The 20,683-nt window shown below is 36.7% G+C and overlaps 1 protein-coding gene across 1 annotated transcript; it reads left to right on the plus strand.

The window, feature by feature from the left end:
* Nucleotides 1-14,081: 14,081 nt before the first annotated feature.
* On the plus strand, nt 14,082-17,726 carry LOC140037830 (putative late blight resistance protein homolog R1A-3). The gene has a single exon (XM_072082968.1). It carries the CDS (start codon nt 14,082-14,084, stop codon nt 17,724-17,726), a length of 3,645 nt encoding a protein of 1,214 aa, XP_071939069.1.
* The last annotated feature ends 2,957 nt before the right edge of the window (nt 17,727-20,683 follow it).

Here is a 20,683-nt window from a genome sequence, read left to right on the forward strand (position 1 = left end):
GGAAAGGTGGGCATGACTCTGGGAGCACCTGGGTATAGGAGGATAACAAAATTTGCAGATCATGTCCCCTAGTGCGAAACCAAGCTCATCATGTGTCCTGGAGCTAAACTACCTTGTTTGGATTGCAGTTTTCTAAGAAAATATTTTTACGTTTTTCGCAAATACATTTTTCAATTATTTTTTTGATGCATACATTAAATTGCTATAATATATTTTTCAAGAAAAAACTCCAAAAAAATAGAAATCCGAGCATAACTATTTCGTATATTACAATTCTTTCAAGAGCATTTGATACACTAAACTTCTAGAGTAATTGGTACGCTAAAATTCTCATTATATAACAAGCCACATTATGATACATTTCAAATTCTCTAATGGCAGAAAACTATGGTGTGATTCGTAACAAGCCACATTATGATCAAATATGTCAAAAAAAAATTAAGAATTGAAGATCTAAATGAGAAGTATGCAATTCGTAAGGAAGAAAATATTATCTAAAGTGAAACATACTAGGCTATAGTAAGACTAGCCAAGCATACATAGGACTAAAAACTGCAACTCTGCTTGGATGGGACTGTTTTTTAAAAACTAGATTTTCAAATACAATAAAAATTTTTAAAAAATATTCTAAAAGGTAATCTAAAAATTAGTTTAAATATTTTTAAAATTTTAAAAGAAATCTCAAAATATATTCTAGAAATTCTTATACTCTTAAATATCCCAAAATATTTTTTTTGAAAATATCTCAAAATATAATCTAAAAACTCTACTACAACAAAATTTTTCAAAAATACCCCCAAAATTTTTACTCGTACTCTTTCCATGAAAATGTGCTTTACCCTTTACGCTTAGAATAAAGCTTGATAGTTGATACATGATTTGTATATATCTCAACTCATTTATTGAAGTAAAGCTTTAACTTTCATTTTGTTATATACTAGTAATTATCGAGTATCTTAATTAACTCAATTGTAAATATTTGAATGTAGATATTAAGAGAAAGTTGAAAACATATTTCGCTTTTAGAGAAAATAAGGAATTTGCTTTGCTACCTTAGCCCAATGAACTCAAAAAAGATTTTACAACATATGACCATCATTTTTTGGTGTATAAAATGTACAAACGAATATTTCTAGTTTAAAGTCTTCGTTTAAATAGAATTAATATTCTTATGGAAGAAATAGCTAGAGAAGTTAGAAATTCAAATTAGATAGAAGTATAATGTGAACAAACATATTGATTATGACATGTTTGTGTTGAAAATTGTGCCTTAAATTTAAGTGTTTTTCATCCATTTTTCCTAAGCTTCATTAATACATTCATTCCCTTTTAGATTCATTAGTAGATTCATGTATCTCTGGGAATTTACTAGTGCTTTCATATAACTTCGAAATTCATGTACTTGTAATAATGATGGTACGTGTATATTCTTGTGCCTTCACACAACACACTTGGGCACTCCCCTTCCCACAGTGTAGGAGTAGCGTAAGATAAATCTGGATGCTTAACCCAAAAAAAAATATTTGAAAACAAGAAAGAGTTTTGAAGGTGTCCTAAGGCATTTACAATGGGTTGCGCTCTTTAGAGTTAAAGAGTGCAATTCACATGCTATATCATCACTTTATTATCCTCTCTTTCATTATATTATCACTCACTGTAAATTACACTCTACATAGTATAATAGCATGGACCTATAATCAAATCAAGTATTTATCTTAATAGTTCTCAACACATATCTCATAAATAAATAATCAATTTTTTGAAACAAATTTATTAACTTTTGTTGAAATTTTTGCATTCTAAAAATTTTTTTCTTAAAAAATAATACTATTAATTTTTGAAAACTAATAGTATATATTTTTATGTATTTCAAAAATAATACATTGTTATTTTCTAAAAATAATTAGATAATTATTAAACAAATACCCAACACTTTAAAAAATTAGATAAGAGGTTAAAGAAAACAAATGATACAGTAGAAGAAATGATGGAGTGGGAGAGTAAGAAATTGAGGAAACGTTAACAATATTTATAGACAAAATTTTGAGAATTGAAAGTGAAAAAAAAAACACTGTTGCAAACTGATGAAATTGAAACAATGCTACCACTATTTTACCATTGCAAACATGTTGAAAATTGGATTCAAGGGACCACTGCAAAAGTTTTGAATAATTGGATAAAATGAAACTGTTGCAAAGCTTTGAATAATTGGACAAATTAGACCCACTCTTTCAGCTTTTTTTGCTTCAATTATGCATGTAATAGGCATTATATTCTTACCATGGGACAGTTTATAATGCAAGGGTGTAATAAAGGGTAATTGTGGATACCCCAAACAGGCCAAAACTAAATTGTACGGCTTTCGAACATCATATACTAAGCCTTTCGAACACCAAATAAAAAGTCCAAAACTTCCCCAGTTGAAAGTTGTGGTGTGTTGTGGACTTTTTCTCACTTCAGCCCACCTCTAACCGATCCTGTGTGGCCCAATAATTTTCGGCAACCTAGGTGAAGAATATTAATGGTTTTGTTATAATCATTCCAAGTCATGTACTTTCATAGTTAGGAGTTTATTCTCGTTGCCCACTATGTTGATTGTAGCACTTCACAGTTGATTATAAGTAGGGATAATTTCATAAACATCCTCTAAGGTTTTAAACAATTTCACTGAGCTACCTTGAATTATTAAAAATTGTACTTACTGCCCTTGATTTGATACATTTGGTAATCAAACCTTAGAACTAGTCAAAAATTTAAATGAACATCCTAAAATGTCCTTGGTTTATATAGTTTATATTGCTTTCCAAAACAATTGTAAAATATAAAGCATCAAATTTTCAATACCTATATTTATTATTTAATAAACAATTATTACAATAGTTTTATCACTATGGCAGGCTATTGTACATAGTGCTTTACTAGGGATACATATTCCCTGAAGGTTGGGGAAGAAAGTATTATCATAATTGTTTTAGAGTTTGTAGATTTTTGAAATGTTAGACGTATCAATAATTTAGTAGTAGTTTTAGATAGTTTCTTTTTAAATCAATGTTGTTTTTGGTGCAAAGAAAAAAAAAGATCAACAAAAAATTAGATTAGATTCAAAGTTGTCAAAAAAAAGGTCACTAATTCAACATTTGGTAATGATAACGACTAGAAGCAATATTTATAGTTTATAGTTCTGTAGTTTTACTGGTAATATGAAAAAAAAGAGGAATAAGAAGAGAAAAGAAAAAGAAAAAATAATTATAAATATCATTCTTTCTATATGCATACCCAACAAAGGGAGTTTTATTAAAATGGTAAGACTAATATTGTCATTTTAAATGGGCAAGAAAGGTAAGTGTAAGTTTTAAAATCTCAAGGGATCTCATTGAAATTGTTAGAAACCTCAGGGAAGGTTTTTGAAATTATTCCTTAAATTTAATCAAAAGAGAATGTGAAAATATTCATGGGACGTATATCAATTGACCAAGAGAAAATAGATGGAGTGTCTGGTTCAAAGAAAAAAGAATAAATACGAAATTTTGAATTCAAATCCTCTCCCACTGTATCATTTGAGTCTCCAAAAACTTGAGTAGACTTGCTCATATATAAAAAATAGAGCAAGTAAGAATCACAAGACTAGATATCGGTTACACATTGTGATGGTATCTTCTCCCATCTAAAACATTGGCCCTTAATTGAAGGCTGAAACTTGAATTAAAGAACAAGAAAAGGGATCGTCCACTAGCCATACTTGACCAGATCACTATCCGGTCAATCTGTCAAATTCTCCACATGGACCCCCTGAATGTGGAAGAAGGAATATAACAAATGTTCAGAGTCGACTTGATTTCTAATATATCCATTGTATATCGGTAACATTAATTTTGCAAGTTATCGTTTTATTGTTTATATTCATTATCTTAGAGTTTGCATTTATTATTGTAATGCATATATTTTATGATATAATTGACACTAGTAATTGTAGAAATCCCAAAATCTCTGCTTCCACAAGCCCTCAATTATTTTTTCTCATAGTTTTTACTTTGTTGGTCATGGTTGTTAATCCCCAAGATCAATGGTCATAATTATTAAAACGAGATAATTAGAAGAGAAAGTGATGAAATTTAGTGGTTTGCTGAATAAAGAAAACAATGGAAGAAAATTAGAGAGCTAGTAGCTTGAAGGTTCATTATATTTTGGTCATTTATATTGTGACGTCTCTTGGATCATTTATATTTTGATGTCTCTTTGTTTTCTATTCTTCCTAATTATAAAGTTTAACATATTAAACTGTGGATGTGACAGGGTGTCAGCCTGTGCAATAATAAATACCTGCTCAAACTAAAATTAATTTCTGTAGATAGTGGTAAGCAGGGTCGAATCCACAGGGACTGCGAGTAATTGTTTCTTTTTAAATTCACAGTGACAAGGGGGGTGTTTTTATCTCAGGGGTGACAATTTAAGCAATCCAACTAAAAGTAAAATAATAAAAATAAAATAGCCAATTAGAAATTAAAATAACAACTTACTAAAATCAAAGGATCTAGCCAAGGAATAACTTCAGCAATGGTTCACCTAATTGATCATCGATACAAAGCCAATTACAATTATTTACCAATAAATAGGTTATAACTGCCAAACAAGTGATGACAGTCAACCCCTCCTTACTGTGTCGGTGATTAAGGTACGCCCGTTAATCACTGCTCTAATTGAGAAATAATCCTAGGTACGCACATAGGATTTAATTTCCCAATTGCCTTACGTATTAGAGAAACCCTATTCTAACCAAATAACGCACTACCAGGGTTATTTCAGATTAGCCCGCGTATTCCCCTGACACAAGTCTAATTATGCCAGTTGTCACTATTTCAAGGCAATTAAACAATTACGGATTTAATACCTCAATTGACAATAGATTATTAAATTAACTAATTATCCGGATCCAAGACAATCAATTAATTAAACAATCATAAGCACTACAACCAGGGAATATGCAAATACCAATAAATAAAAGAAAAAGATAAAATTAAATCGATCTCACAATTTTTAGGCGACCCAAAGCATCCGTTGTTTCTTGACTAGAAAAAGGGATTTAGTTCATCCCTAACGAGGAACACTCACACGAAGCGGAGGGAACAATTGCAGCCTTTGCCATTGACCGGGAGAACTCAATTCGCTTCAATAAAGAAAAAGAAAGAACAAAGCTACAGCGAATGATTCATGGTTTCTCATGGTCTCTGACATACGAGAAGAAAATCACTAAGGAACGGAAAAATGGAAAAAGTCTAAGTGAAAAGCTAATCTAGAGCTACGAGAGAAAAGTCAAAAGCTAAAAAACAAGGTAGTGCTCAGTGTCTGCCATATATCAATCGTTCCTATTCTAATTGCTACTGTGCAGCGTCCGCCGCCCAGCCGAGAGAGAGAAAAGAAGACTTCGAGCCGAGAGAGAGAAAAGAAGACTTCGGCCTCCCCCTTTTAATGCTGTCTTCGGGCCAATTAACAAGAAGGGTCGCAGTTTGATATTACAAAAATGTCCCTAGATGCCTGCTACTTGAACTCTTTCTTGATAACTGTCAAATTGACACTTGTTATGGTATTTTCGTTCTACTCCCTGAAATAAATGCAAATTGCCAAAAGTGAGTAAAATCTAACAATTAATCCACATCGGGTCAGGTAATAGGGAAAAGGGAAAATCGCCAATTTAGTCCCTAAACTTTTTTTTTCTGTCGATTTAGTCCCTATACATTATTTATAGCCAATTTAATCCCTAAACTTATATTTCGATTCCAATCAAGGAGTTTCGCGGCGGCGCCACCGCATAATTTCCGTCAGCTTCCCAATCCAGCAACAAGAAGGGGTATTTTAGGAACTTCCATTCTAAAGCCTTAACCAAAATTAAAAAAAGGTGCAAACTCCACTGAAGCATTCCGCCTACAAAATTAAAAAAAGGTGCAATCTCCACTGAAGCAATTCGCCTGCAAAACAAATCATTTGCCACTAAAGCATTGCTACACTCCACCGTGAAACTGCAACATGACGGGCAATTTTCGACAATTTTTGTTTCTAGGATTATATCCTCTGTAAACCCCCACTATCCAATTTCAAATTGACATCGTCACTGCTACAACCATAGCTATTTCTCCAATGATTCTGATTCTGGATGGTCACGGCCGGCGTCGTGGTAGTGACTCCATTGGCATAGCCATAGCTGTTCCGCTGGAGAAGAAGTTGGTTTGGATCGGACCTGGGATCAAAATAATCGAATGGTTGAATATCCTTAGCCCTTGATTTGATGGATTGGGACATGAAAGCAGAATCATGGCAAGAGTCAGGAAGAAAGATTCAAAGGGCGAGAGAAGTCAAGGGGTTTATGTGGATGTCCTGGGTGGCAACTCCGTCGGTGAAGGAAGGATTGGCGGCGGCGATGGACTCCTCACGAGGACGAGAGGTGACTCCAAAGGATGAGCTGAGGCCATCATCGGCTTGAGGGTTTTGCATTTGGTTCTGTTGCATTGGTCCTTGCTTTGAAAATCCACTGCATAATTCAGCCGCATTGGGTTTCGCAGGAGATTTGGATTTTGGGTGGGTATTTCTCCATTGAATTGGGTTTTGGGTCTTTTGGGAGATTTGCATTTGGTTCTGCAGCATAATTTCCATCGCCAATTCTTTTGGGAGATTATGCTGCATTTGAAAAGCAAGGACCAAATTCAGACTCATTGGATTTTGAGAACTCAATTAAATTTGGTTTGAGCTCAATTCAGAATCTGATGGAAACTCAATTGGATTGAATTGAGCTGACTAGATTCGAAACTCCAATTCACAACATCCAAGTGAAGTCAAGAATTGAATCTTGAGTTATGAGAAACGGCAAGATTGCACCTTTTTTTAATTTTGGTTAAGGCTTTAGAATGGAAGTTCCTAAAATACCCCTTCTTGTTGCTCGATTGGGAAGCTGACAGAAATTATGCGGTGGCGCCGCCGCGAAACTCCTTGATTGGAACCGAAATATAAGTTTAGGGATTAAATTGGCTATAAATAATGTATAGGGACTAAATCGACAGAAAAAAAAAGTTTAGGGACTAAATTGGCGATTTTCCCTAGGGAAAATTAATTATAAAATAAACGATAAAATTGCAACCTATCAATTTCCCCCACACCTAAACCATGCTTGTCCTCAAGCATGATAACAGCCAACAAACCCAATGTTTGACAAAGACTATTGCCCTACCTACCATATTGCCAAGACACCAAGAAAAACATATATCAAGCATCAATAGTCAAGTCCAAGAAGCATCACTCTGGTTAGTTTCTAAACCACAAGATCCTCTAATTTCATGTTAACTAATCTAAGAAGAAGGAATAATGCATAACATTTATCAGCAAATGGTCCAACTATTAACCAAAATCTCAACATTAAATCCATAATTCGGCAAGCTGACTTTTATTACACACTAACACAACCTTCACTTTTTTTTCACATTTTTTTTTCTACTTTTCTCTCTTTTTTTTTCAATAGTAACAAAAGACTCAGTCGCTAGCCATTTGAGCCTTTTGATGCGAACTCCAACATTGGCCAGATGAAGGAACCCGGTTACTCAGCTTCTATCGCCACGTGACCACGTACTCATAGCAATTACTACTTTTTGACGCGAGAATCGACACTTTTGGTGAAGATCCCCGGTTACTAGGTAGTAAATACTAGCGGAGTACAGTCAACTCTTATTCACAGCCAAATAATACCAAAAATTCAAAATAACACAAAAATCAAAAGGAACTTTGCAACTGCTAGTCTCATTTTTAAATATGGAGAACTAAGGTTAATAACCGGACCAATTCACATGAAAATGCCAATAACCATTCCCTATGCCTAGAAAAGTTAACCAAAAATTATAAGAGTAAAACAATTATTGATATTCACCAAAGAGATGTTCTTGAATTCAACCACATTAACTTGATACATTTTTATTTTAAAAACTTGGCAAAAGCAGAAATAGAGGCAACAATCCAACATCAAACTTGGCATCACATACGAGCTAATCACTAAAAAGAAGAAAAAGAAAATGAATGAAAGACACTAGCACCATAACTGCTCCCCCCACACCTAAATCCTACATTGTCCTCAATGGAGGTAATAAAGTAATTAAAGTGAAGAAAACAATGAAACTTCCCTGTTGAACAGCTAAGGGATAGGAGGAAACAGTGGAGGGAAGCCGAGTTCTGAGACATTCTTGCCACTTGGCGGGTGATGTTCGTCATTCGCTCATCTACGTGATGAATCTGAGCCCGCAAGTGGTGCGACTTAACATCAGAGGCCATCGGTGGGGGAGGCGCAGAAGAAGAGGGCTCGAGTCTTACCATTTTCTCCAAATGTCATTTCAATCAACAAGAGACAAAAATTGCCCACAGATAATGTAAACAGTAAATTCAAAGCAATGACAATTTAATAGCCACCGGTGCCTCCCAAATATCAATAGAGAGCGACACAACTTGCCCACCCAAAATCTCTCTAAATATCTCCAATTGCACAAGAACAACCCAGTCACACATGCCCAGCAGTCAATCAACTATCCAACCAAGTAGAACTGACACATGCAAGGGGAAATATTCCAACCAGTATCATTAGTGCAAAACATAGTCCAAAATCAATGAAATTGCTATAGTAGAGTAGAGCAGTAGTAAAGCAATAGCCCCAAGTATTAATCTAGTCACAAGAAAGATTCTAAACCTCTAAAGAAGAGCAATAGGCGACTAGAATTCCAATGAATAGAGCAAGTAGAGGAACCGTAGGTGGGAACCCAGTCCACCGAAGTCAATAAACAAACCCAGGAAACAAATAAGTCCGCAAATGAGTCAACAAATTGCACAAATGATCAAACCAAAATCACAGACACTGTTCCTCCAAATCAGCAATATAAACCAACATCCAAAATGTCCTCAAAAACTCGATTAAAAACTACTAATGCCAATAAGGAATGCAGTTGCCGAATTAAATCAACCAAAATTTCAACAAGCAAAACACTGGCCGAGATTCTTCCCAAAATATCACAGACAATTGTTAAAATTCCAGCCCACCCAAGAACTTCAACAATTGCACCCAAAAGCTCAACAATTGCCCCCAGCAGTCAACAAGTCAACAAGTCAGGCAACAGTAGTGCAGTGATTCGGCAATAACGACTCAATATATACCCTCAACTGGCAATTAGGCATCTACCCACAAAAGCAAGTGAAATTATCTCAACGACCTAATGGTTCACCACACAGAATTCACTTCCACCCAACGAAATAGTTGAAGTCACTAAGATGAACACGTTAGTTAACCGTCACAGAAAATTCTAACAAGCAAACCAACTCCTAACAGGGCAAATTAAGCAGCACAAGCTCCTGATTCAATAGGCAATATTAGAAATAACTCAACCAGAATCCCAAAAGAAACCTCAACGAACTTAGTAGTTGAAAGCAATGGTCAGAATATTTCTCAGCAATTCAATTAGATGCACCCAACTGGAGGAAGCAATGTAAATAGCATAGAAACTTCCCAATTTAACAAACAAGTGCAATATTTCAGCTTACCCAAAATTTCAACAAATGGCTCCAGTTGACCCGTCAAAATCTTAATTCAAAATCAGCAATTTCAATGAAAACGGCTTAGATATTGGACACTACAAACGCAGCCAACCAGATAGAGGTACCAAATTAAGGTCCAGTTACTCCACCAGTACCACAGGTATAGCAAAATAGCACAATAATACGACGGAAAATAGCACAATTGCTAGCACTGGTGCACCGCACAGTTAAGGCAGAAAACCCAATTGCCACTCCAATCTACTGACAAACCCCCAAGTGAATCCAATACATACCAAAAATTGGGGATTTAGTAGCAAATACCTCTCCCAGTGGCCGAATGAAGAAACTGGGGCGGTAGTGGCTAAGAAAAAGAGGCGCTGTGTAGGACGCGAGGGAAAGGCGGCGTCCGTGGGCTGGAGCTGCGAGGGAGAGCGACTACGCGTGGGCACGGGCGGCGGCGCGCGACTACAGCAGCGACGGCGTCGGCTTGGGCAAAGCGCGCGACAGTGAAGGAGAGCGGGTGGAGCGTGCGGTCGGAGCTGGGTGGCGTGCGGAGGGATCACGGCTGAAAGAAGAGCTGCGGGGTGGCCTGCGCGTGGTTGGTGAGCGGCGGCGGCGCACGAGCTGGTCGTCGCTGGCGGAGGCGCGAGATGGGTGCTGCCTCTGGTGCTGCTGGCGGTAGCTAGCGGTGGAGGCGTTGAGCAGCGGCGGCGGTAACGCTCCTCGTGCCCGCGATGGATCGATGGCGAAGAGGAAGCTGGTGAGGGGAGAGCCGCGGCTAGGGTGGGTTGAGGGAGGAGGCGGCGGAGAAGAAAGAAGAAAGAAGAAGAAAGAAAGAAAAGAAAGAATAGGGAAGAAAGAAAAAGAAAAAGAAAAAGAAAATAGTATTTGTGTGTTTTTTTTTCCTTTTCCATTTTTTTTCTCTTTTTAGAATTTTTTTTTTTTTACAGGAAGACTCTCCCCCCCCCCCCCTTTTTTTTAAAATTACAAAAAAAAAAATTTTTGAAAATTTTATATATATATAACTTTTTTTTTATTGACAAAATTTATTTTTGAAATTCAAAAGTAGAGATTAACAGAAAATCAATAATCGTTCTTGAGCTTTTTGAATACTTACCTTTCCCGTGAACATGACGCGGGCACGTCATGAAGGCACGGAATCTGGAGCTCTCCATATGAGATGACGTGGGCACGTCATGAGGGCAGGAACCCCTTCTGACGATTCTGACCGTGAGCTCTCCAGACGTCATGACGCGGGCGCGTCATGACAGAAAGATACCTACAAATCATCAAAAACGAAAATTGAAACCCGAAATCAGTCAAATTCAAGGAAAACATATTTAAACTATCACACAAAATCAAAACAAACAATTAAAAGAAATAATTGGGTTGCCTCCCAATGAGCGCCTTTCTTTAATGTCTTTGGCTAGACATTATCATGTTTTGCTCATGGAGGATAAAATCTTGTGGCTTGCTTCAATGCTTCATCTTCAATGTGATCCTGGTAACCCTCATAGATGGAGTAATCTTTGAACACGCGAGCTACGGTCTTCCATGGACTAGTTGATAGCGCCAAATAATCAAGCAGTAATCTAAATTTTTCATCCACTCCTCCATCAAGAGCACTCAACGGTTCAAGATATTTGACCATACCTACTCTTAACTTATTTCTGCCATGAGACTCAAAAATTTCCGGTATAACAAAATCAATCTCATTAACAGAAATCATGGAGTAAGAGTTAAGAAAATGCGAGTTAGGGAATGGAGGTGGTGTCACCATATTTGATGATTCTTCACTGGATTCTTTCACTTGAATGGGTTGCGGTTGGTGGTTCCATCTCTTCCTTTTCGACTTCTTTTTCAACTGCATCTGTAGATTTCTCATTTTGACACTCTTGCATCTCCTCATCACTAGTCAAGCAAATTGCACTCTCATTTTCTTCTAGATCAACAATGGTTTTCGAGGGCAATTCTTCCATTCGAGAAGCCAATCGATTTATTCTGGATGTCAATAGACATAGTTGATCTGCCAGATAACTCATTGCATCCTTCATCATCTCATTTCTCATTTGTGTCTCCTGTTGGAATTGGTATGTATTAGTAGCTATTGGTTCAACTATTTCTTCAAGAGACATACTTGACATAGATGACGATTCTTGAGACTCATACTGCTGAAAATTCATTGGCCCCGTTGTATAAATATAACCGGAGTTATCCCACCATTCTTGATTATACCCGTTTGGATTAGGGTTATACCACGTTTGAGACCAGGGTGAAAAATCTCCATAATTATTGAGTGGGACACTCAGATTATCTTGATATTCGGGGCACACACCGGTTGAATGATCCCTGGCATAACAAATTTTACAGGTTGCAGCAGCCATTCTTTCTCTAATAGAGTTTAGTGCCTCTGAGTATGCAAACTTAGGAACAAAACAAAACTCATCGTCTTCCCTGGAAACAAAATCCAGTATATCACCAAAATACGGAGTGTTAGAAGCCATAAACTATATAAAAAAAATAAGAGAAAAAATAAATAAAAAAAAACAAGATGAACTCAAAAAGAAACAAATTAATCTGACACCAATCCCCGGCAACGGCGCCAAAAATTGACAGGGTGTCAGCCTGTGCAATAATAAATACCTGCTCAAACTAAAATTAATTTCTGTAGATAGTGGTATGTAGGGTCGAATCCACGGGGACTGGGAGTAATGTTTCTTTTTAAATTCACAGTGACAAGGGGGGTGTTTTTATCTCAGGGGTGACAATTTAAGCAATCCAACTAAAAGTAAAATAATAAAAATAAAATAGCCAATTAGAAATTAAAATAACAACTTACTAAAATCAAAGGATCTAGCCAAGGAATAACTTCAGCAATGGTTCACCTAATTGATCATCGATACAAAGCCAATTACAATTATTTACCAATAAATAGGTTATAACTGCCAAACAAGTGATGACAGTCAACCCCTCCTTACTGTGTCGGTGATTAAGGTACGCCCGTTAATCACTGCTCTAATTGAGAAATAATCCTAGGTACGCCCATAGGATTTAATTTCCCAATTGCCTTACGTATTAGAGGAGCCCTATTCTAACCAAATAACGCACTACCAGGGTTATTTCAGATTAGCCCGCGTATTCCCCTGACACAAGTCTAATTATGCCAGTTGTCACTATTTCAAGGCAATTAAACAATTACGGATTTAATATCTCAATTGACAATAAATTATTAAATTAACTAATTATCCGGATCCAAGACAATCAATTAATTAAACAATCATAAGCACTACAACCAGGGAATATGCAAATACCAATAAATAAAAGAAAAAGATAAAATTAAATCGATCTCACAATTTTTAGGCGACCCAAAGCATCCGTTGTTTCTTGGCTAGAAAAAGGGATTTAGTTCATCCCCAACGAGGAACACTCACACGAAGCGGAGGGAACAATTGCAGCCTTTGCCATTGACCGGGAGAACTCAATTCGCTTCAATAAAGAAAAAGAAAGAACAAAGCTACAGCGAATGATTCATGGTTTCTCATGGTCTCTGACATACGAGAAGAAAATCACTAAGGAACGGAAAAATGGAAAAAGTCTAAGTGAAAAGCTAATCTAGAGCTACGAGAGAAAAGTCAAAAGCTAAAAAACAAGGTAGTGCTCAGTGTCTGCCATATATCAATCGTTCCTATTCTAATTGCTACTGTGCAGCGTCCGCCGCCCAGCCGAGAGAGAGAAAAGAAGACTTCGGCCTCCCCTTTTTAATGCTGTCTTCAGCCCAATTACCAAGAAGGGTCGCAGTTTAATATTTGAAAAATGTCCCTAGATGTCTGCTACTTGAACTCTTTCTTGATAACTGTCAAATTGACACTTGTTATGGTATTTTCGTTCTACACCCTGAAATAAATGCAAATTGCCAAAAGTGAGTAAAATCTAACAATTAATCCACATCGGATCAGGTAATAGGGAAAATTAATTATAAAATAAACGATAAAATTGCAACCTATCAGGATGCTTGAAGCAAAAAAAAAAAAAATTAAACTGATTGCCTCGTGATAAGAAGGTGGAATTATTGCAAAAACAGAGACCCCATCGTGTGGGAATGGAATACAATAATAATTCCCAATAATTCTATGAAACCGGACCCACTACTTGTGAAACCGGAATGCGTCTGCAAGTGGTTTTTTGAAATATAAATGTATAGTAGATAAATTTTCCATTTGCAATTAGTTCAAGATAAATTTGGATTTTGGGTGAAGCCAATTTAACCCAATGCGTGCCTAGCTCCAATTCCACCTAGTTGAATAATTGATTATCATTGCCTGGGATCCACCTTGATGCCAATTCCACCTAGTTGAATGGTTGATTATCTCAATACTCTCCTTCACTTTCTCACCAGAAACAAATAAGAAAAGCAAAGAATTGTAATTTTCAGGAAAGAAATACTTTGCTAGCTCTACAGTTAATGAGATTTGTTTCTCTCTTAAAATTTGAGAGTGAAACTGACGAAAATCCCTCCAAAAGAGATCGAGATGGCCTCCACTTGCAGCGTCGATTGTGTCTTACTTGGTCTAGAGTCGATCCTGAACAGAGGCCGGTATGATCCTTATGATGTTCGTGTTGCAATCACACACATGAAATTTCTCAAAACATTTGTTATGTGTGCAAGCAAGTGGAGCCAAAGCAATGATTTGTACTTGCAATCTGACAATGTTGTGAAGAAGGTGAGTCTTCCATCTTTCTTATCTTGCATCGAAGATACCTTTCACAAATATGTGGAGGATATTCACTCTCTTTCCCATGATGAGATATATGTAGTGTTACACGAAATTGAGAAAGAGATCATATCACTCAAGCAAGAAATCATCCAAATTTACTTTGCTTTGGCAAGCAGCAGGTCATTTCAATCAAATTCTTGTATGACAGATGATGAACTGTTGGAATTCATAGACCTCATCCTCCAAAATCTAGCAGATTTGACAAATTACTGTATGTATTGGAAAATTAATGAATATGATCCTTTGAGTGCTCAAGTCCAAGATCTTGAAGCAAAGCTGACATTCTTGAAAAGCTTCATTCCCTTTGCCAAAATGCGAGGAACCGCAGATATTCCTGCCTTGCTATTGGCTCACTTTGAAGTGGTGGCTTTGACCGCAGCACGCCTCTCTTACATGTGGTCCTTTTGGAAAAATGCTGAGGAAATGCACAATCCTCAGTTCTACTACAGAAGTACTTGCAGCTTCAAACTCCTCAGCATCAGAGCTGTTGATTTTCATGTCTACGAGATTTATAAGGAAGTACTTGCAGCTTCAGACTCCTCAGCATCATTACATACAGCAGTGATGGATGAGCGGATATTGAACAACTTCAATGATTCTCTGATAGGTCTTCTCTGGGAGTTGTTATGCTGTAGCTCTAGCTTTGTGGATTCTATGAAAGATGAAATGCGAATACTCTGTGCAGGACTGAGGTTTTTGAGAAGGATTTTAAGGGAGCATCATGAGATGATGGATGAACAAAATGAAAAGATTGGAGCTCTCCTTGGTGAGGCAGGCATTATAATATTCTCGCCCACTCTGAGCAGAGTGATAGAAGGAGAAGTTAGCTTCTCAGGATCCACCCAGGTTCTTGATTTTTGTGATATGCTGGCCAATACCAACATCCATATCAAGAATTTTAAGGATCAGATCAGTGGCTCAAGTACTATAGAGAGTCTTCCTAATTCCTCTTATAGCTTAAGAGCACCAGAAGTTAGCCAGACTTCCAGCCGCATGCTATCAAAAGGTAAAATGCCAATAGACCATGAAGTCATGGTTGGTCTTGATGATGAGGCAGAAAAAGTAATTGAACCACTTATCAAGCATTTTGAGGATCAGCTCAGTGTCCCAAGTACTATACAGAGTCTTCCTAATTCCTCTCATAGCTTAAGAGCACCAGAAGTTAGCCAGACTTCCAGCCGCATGCTATCAAAAGGTAAAATGCCAATAGACCATGAAGTCATGGTTGGTCTTGATGATGAGGCAGCAAAAGTAATTGAACGACTTGTAAGCGGATCAAAACAGGTGGAAATTGTTCCCATTGTGGGAATGGCTGGGCTTGGTAAGACAACTTTAGCCAAAAAAGCTTACAATGATAGTTCAGTAACCTGTCACTTCCACATTCGTCTTTGGTGCACTGTTTCTCAAGAATTTAACATGAAAAGCTTGTTAACACAAATTTTGTGCTCGGATGGAAAACACTCTAGGATGGATGAAGAGCTTAAAAACTTGAATGAACATGAATTGCTTCACAAGCTCTATCAAAGGCTAAAGACGAAGAGGTATCTTGTTGTTTTTGATGATGTCTGGGACATTAAGGTATGGAATGAGCTGAGAATTTCATTCCCAGATGACAAAAACCAAAGTAGAATCATCTTTACGAGTCGATCTTCTAATGTAGCTTCACAGGTTCAACATGGTGGAGAACCTCACTATCTTCACCCACTCAGTAAGAAAGAAAGTTTCGAATTGCTGCAGAAGAAGGTGTTTGGAGAAGAAGAAGAATGTCCTCAAGCATTGCATGGATTGGGAATGGAGATTGCTGAAAAGTGCTGGGGGTTGCCACTTGCACTTGTTGTTGTAGCTGGAGTCCTAGCAACTATAGAGCATGATATTTTGGTTTGGAAAAAGTTTGCTGAAAGTTTAACTTCAACCATGGTGTCTGGTACAGACCAGTGGAACAAGTCCTTGGAGCTCAGTTATGAGCATCTACCATATCACTTGAAGGCATGCTTGCTGTATTTTGCTGCATTTCGAGAAGATGAAAAAATTGGTGCCAAGAGTTTGATGCGTCTATGGATTGCAGAAGGGTTTGTGGAAATAATTGAAGGAAAGAGATCAGAGGATACTGCAGAAGAATATTTGATGGATCTAATTGGCCGAAACCTGGTCATGGTAAGTAAAAGCAGATCCATTGGTGGAGTCAAAACTTGTTACATTCACGATTTGATTTTTGAGTTCTGTAAGGGCGAGGCGAAAGAAAAGAATTTCCTTCAGGTCCTGCGAGGATATGATGAGCTTTCTACCTTTAATGAGGAGAACCCACCTCGGTTGTCCATTTGGTGCAGTGGAGAAGATTTTATGAAGTCAAGGCTATTTTGTCCGCATTTAGCCAGTCTGCTATTCTTTGATGCTACTCCAGGATATAAGAAGTTTGAGTTGCTTAATATCTCCTTCCTTTTTTGCATCTACAAACATCTTAACGTTCTGAATTTAGAGGGCATTGACCTAATGTTGAAGGAGCTTCCAGCTGAAGTCGAATCACTTATTTGTTTGAGGTACTTAGCCCTTAGTGCTTGGAAAATGCGATTCATTCCACCATCTATAGCCAAGCTCTCACATTTGGAAACCTTCTGTCTAAATTCTCACCAGATGGTTTCATTGCCAGATAGCATCTGGAACATGAAGAAGTTGAGGCATGTAGATGCATGGAGTGGGATTGTTATTTGTCTATCTTCCAACGACAACGGTGTTGAAAACCTGTCCACTTTACCCAATTTGGACACACTCTCTTGTTTGTATCTTTGTGAAACGGGAGAGAGCCTTTATGAAGAGGGAGAGAACATATTGAGAAGCATTCCCAACGTTCGCCGACTTAAAATTTCCGATCGTCAGACTGGAAATGGAGTGTTGAACATGAGTCGACTAGAATGCCTAGAATCACTCACCTGGTTGGGCTATTACTGCTCAAGTTCATGGGAACATGTTGAGCCTCCCTTTCCCATGAATTTGAAGAAGTTGAGTCTTCGCAATCTGGGTCTTCCCTGTAGTAAAATGTCATTGATTGAAGAACTACCCAATCTTGAAGTCCTCAAATTAAGAGACCGGGCAATGGAGGGCCAAAGATGGGAGCTGATGGAAGGAGGATTCCCTAAACTCAGGGTCTTGACGTTGGAAGAAGTAGAGGTTGTGGAGTGGATTGACAGTGGTGATGATTACTTCCCGTGTCTTCAGCAATTAAAACTCTTCGGAATTTTTAATTTGAAAATGATGCCTGCTTGTTTAGGGAGTATATCTACTCTTGAAACGATTGAGATGAAGGATTGCAAAGATGGCGTCAAATCTTTAGTAAGGAAAATTGAAGAAGAACAGAAAGATTATGGAAATGAGAATCTGAAGATCATTTATGGAAAATATTGAAGGGTGGCTACATCTTTTCCTATCAATTCCCCTTCTTTGGGTGGCTTAATTGGATTTCATTAGTTGGCTAAATTTTGGTTGTAAAAAATTCTCAACTGCTAACCGCTTTAATGTTCTTTGGTTTCCTCTTTTTCCCGTTGTCTGTTGGGTTCTATGGTATGATAGGAATAAATTTTTGTTTGATTGTAAGTAATAAAGATTTGCAAGTTTATGTAACACAGAGAAACCCAAAAAATCGTAAATATTGATTCGATCTGAACCGCAAATTTAGGATATTCGAATCGGTTTTAATATGCGTAGTTTGGGTAGCAGCAAATCAGATTAACAAAGAAGGACGTCCCGTCGCAATTCAAAAACTTTGAAAATCGCAGATACCTGACCCAATTCATATGTAAGGATAATTTTGTCCATTAAAACTAAAAGTAATAGAGGAATATATAATCATCTTTCACCAAATATTTATATTTGAGATGATATACTTGACTATCTCAACAATATAAGTCTTAACTTGTTTAACTTGCTAATTATATAGTAATATATTTAGCTTTTGTTGCTGAGAATAAGTGATATTTACAAACTTGTTTTTACTATGAATATGCAAGTATTGATGGTTATGTGATATTTCTTAACAAATAATGAATTATATTTAAATAAAGTCTTTTAGGTGTTTACTTATTTTCTTATTCTCAATTATGAAAATATGATTTCTTTTTTAACTTTGGTACCGAGTCTAGTCATTCGAGTACTCTATGACCGTGGACACAGTTATTATTTAATTTTTTGTCGAACCAATAGAACTGGTTTGAGTTACGAAGAAGCGCAGAGCTTCCCCGTGGAGGCCAATTGTGTATTTTGTCCGCCCAAGTGGTACCAGGACTTCAACCCCAAGACCCTTATACACAAGGACTAGGGTTCGAATCCTGGGGAGGCCCCCCTCCAAGCACCCGATGCTGGGGCGGACAAAATACACAATTGACCTCCACGGGGAAGCTCTGCGCTTCTTCAAGTTACAAATCTGAAAGGACACCCAACCCGTGAAATATAATCACGGACTGATGCTGACTCCTCTTTACTCTTTGCTCATGGCTTAAGGCCCTTGTTAGTAGTTATATAAACTCAAATCAAAGATTCCATCAAACTAAAATCTCTATTGAAGTCATTTTACTATTTTCTTTTGAAAATAAAAACTAGCTATTGACTTTTGGATTATAAGATTGATTTTTGGAGCATGCATATTGAACAACAATGCTTGAATTTTCAACAAAAAAGAAAAAAAAACAACGAAATAAAGCTAACGTAGATGACTAATTATAAATTATCATTCTCTTTTTCCCTTTCACTTGAAAATGAAAGAAACTATTTTTGTGATAACAAAAATTTCTGTTCGACTTTAATTTTTTCCTTCCTTTTTTTTTGGCCCCTTATATGGTCTTTTTCTCTTGAAAATTCCAAGAAAGTCTTACCTTATGGAAAGCGAAAATCTTTTAATTTTTTTTTTTAAAAAAAAGGGGTCTAGGTGTAGGGTCCCTTTCTTAGTGGACAATGCCGAAACTGGTGCTTTTTACCTACGAAATGAGAGTGAAATAATTCATTCAAAAACCATAAAGTAATGAGTTAAAAAATTCTTTGCTTTTTCTCGTGATTCCAGCACTGCCACCACTATGATTGTTTGTTGAATAATTGAATATTCCACAAGAAAAATACTGGCTAGGCGAGATTTGTTAATATTTCTCCTTATGCTACACTAAAAATTTGAGAGTGAAATTGAGGAAGTGCCTTGCATTATAAGAGCTGGAGATGACCTCCACTTGCATAGAACCGATCTAATTGAGCTCATCTATAAGTGGATATTAATTATAATATTTTCCTTGAAGGAATTTAAAATAGATGATCAGTCTTAACGTTAAAAAGTATGTCTACATATCATAAGGTTTAGGAGTATTTTTTTTAATCAAACTACTTGATTTGATACTTTGATTAAACAACTTGAGCTCAGTCAGCCAATATTGAGACAGGAAATGGGGCAGGGACGGTCATCAATATGAACATCCCTGAGCAGTTAAGGGCCATGATTTGGCCAAAAAATTTTGTGCGGTCCAGATAACAAGTTGTGCATCGATTTTCACACCATGTGTGGAATCCGCAAAATTTTGTACTAAAGTTACACGCTGTACAAACAAAGTTATGCGCTGTTGAAAATAGCCAAAACCGTTGGGGACGGTTGCAACCGTCTGTGCCCCTTGTCTATTGAGACAGTTTCGCTGCTAAAATGCTGGTTTCCGAGAGATTCGTTTGCAGTCTTACCTAAAAGATAAATACAACAGTATAAATACCTTATTAATTCATTAGTTGTGTATAATATTATTAAATTTAACCACAAGAGAATATGAAAATGTTCTTGCGACATATATCAATTAGCCCAAAATTGTTCAGGTCCCCGAAAATCTGAATATAGTTGCTCACGCATATTAAAAATGGAGCAGGTTAGAATCACAAGGCTACAGATCGGCTACACATTGTGGATGAAATCTTCTCCCATCTAAAACATTGCCCCTTAAAAGGCTAGAGCTTGAATTAAGGAACGGGAAAAGGGACCGTCCAGTGGCCATTCTTTACCAGAACACTATCCGGTCTCCGTCAATCTATCGAATTCTGCACATGAATGTGGAAGAAAGACTAATGTTAAGAGTTGAATTGATTTTCAATAGCTGTAACAGTGTATTATTGTATTAGCATGCATTTCGGTTCTGACACTAAGTGCGTTTGATAAAATTGAAATATAAAATCTAAATTTATTAAATTATTAAGTATTAAATTTGATATATTTGAATGTATATCATATTAAGTAATAAATAAATAATTTATTACTTATTTTTTATAATATATTTGCCAATAAAATTTAGTACTATTTAATTAATTCAGATGTTTAATTTTTGATTATCAAATATGTTTGAATA

This window comes from Coffea arabica, chromosome 3c (genome assembly GCF_036785885.1).
Source record: "Coffea arabica cultivar ET-39 chromosome 3c, Coffea Arabica ET-39 HiFi, whole genome shotgun sequence".
In the NCBI taxonomy this organism is placed as follows: Eukaryota; Viridiplantae; Streptophyta; class Magnoliopsida; order Gentianales; family Rubiaceae; genus Coffea; species Coffea arabica.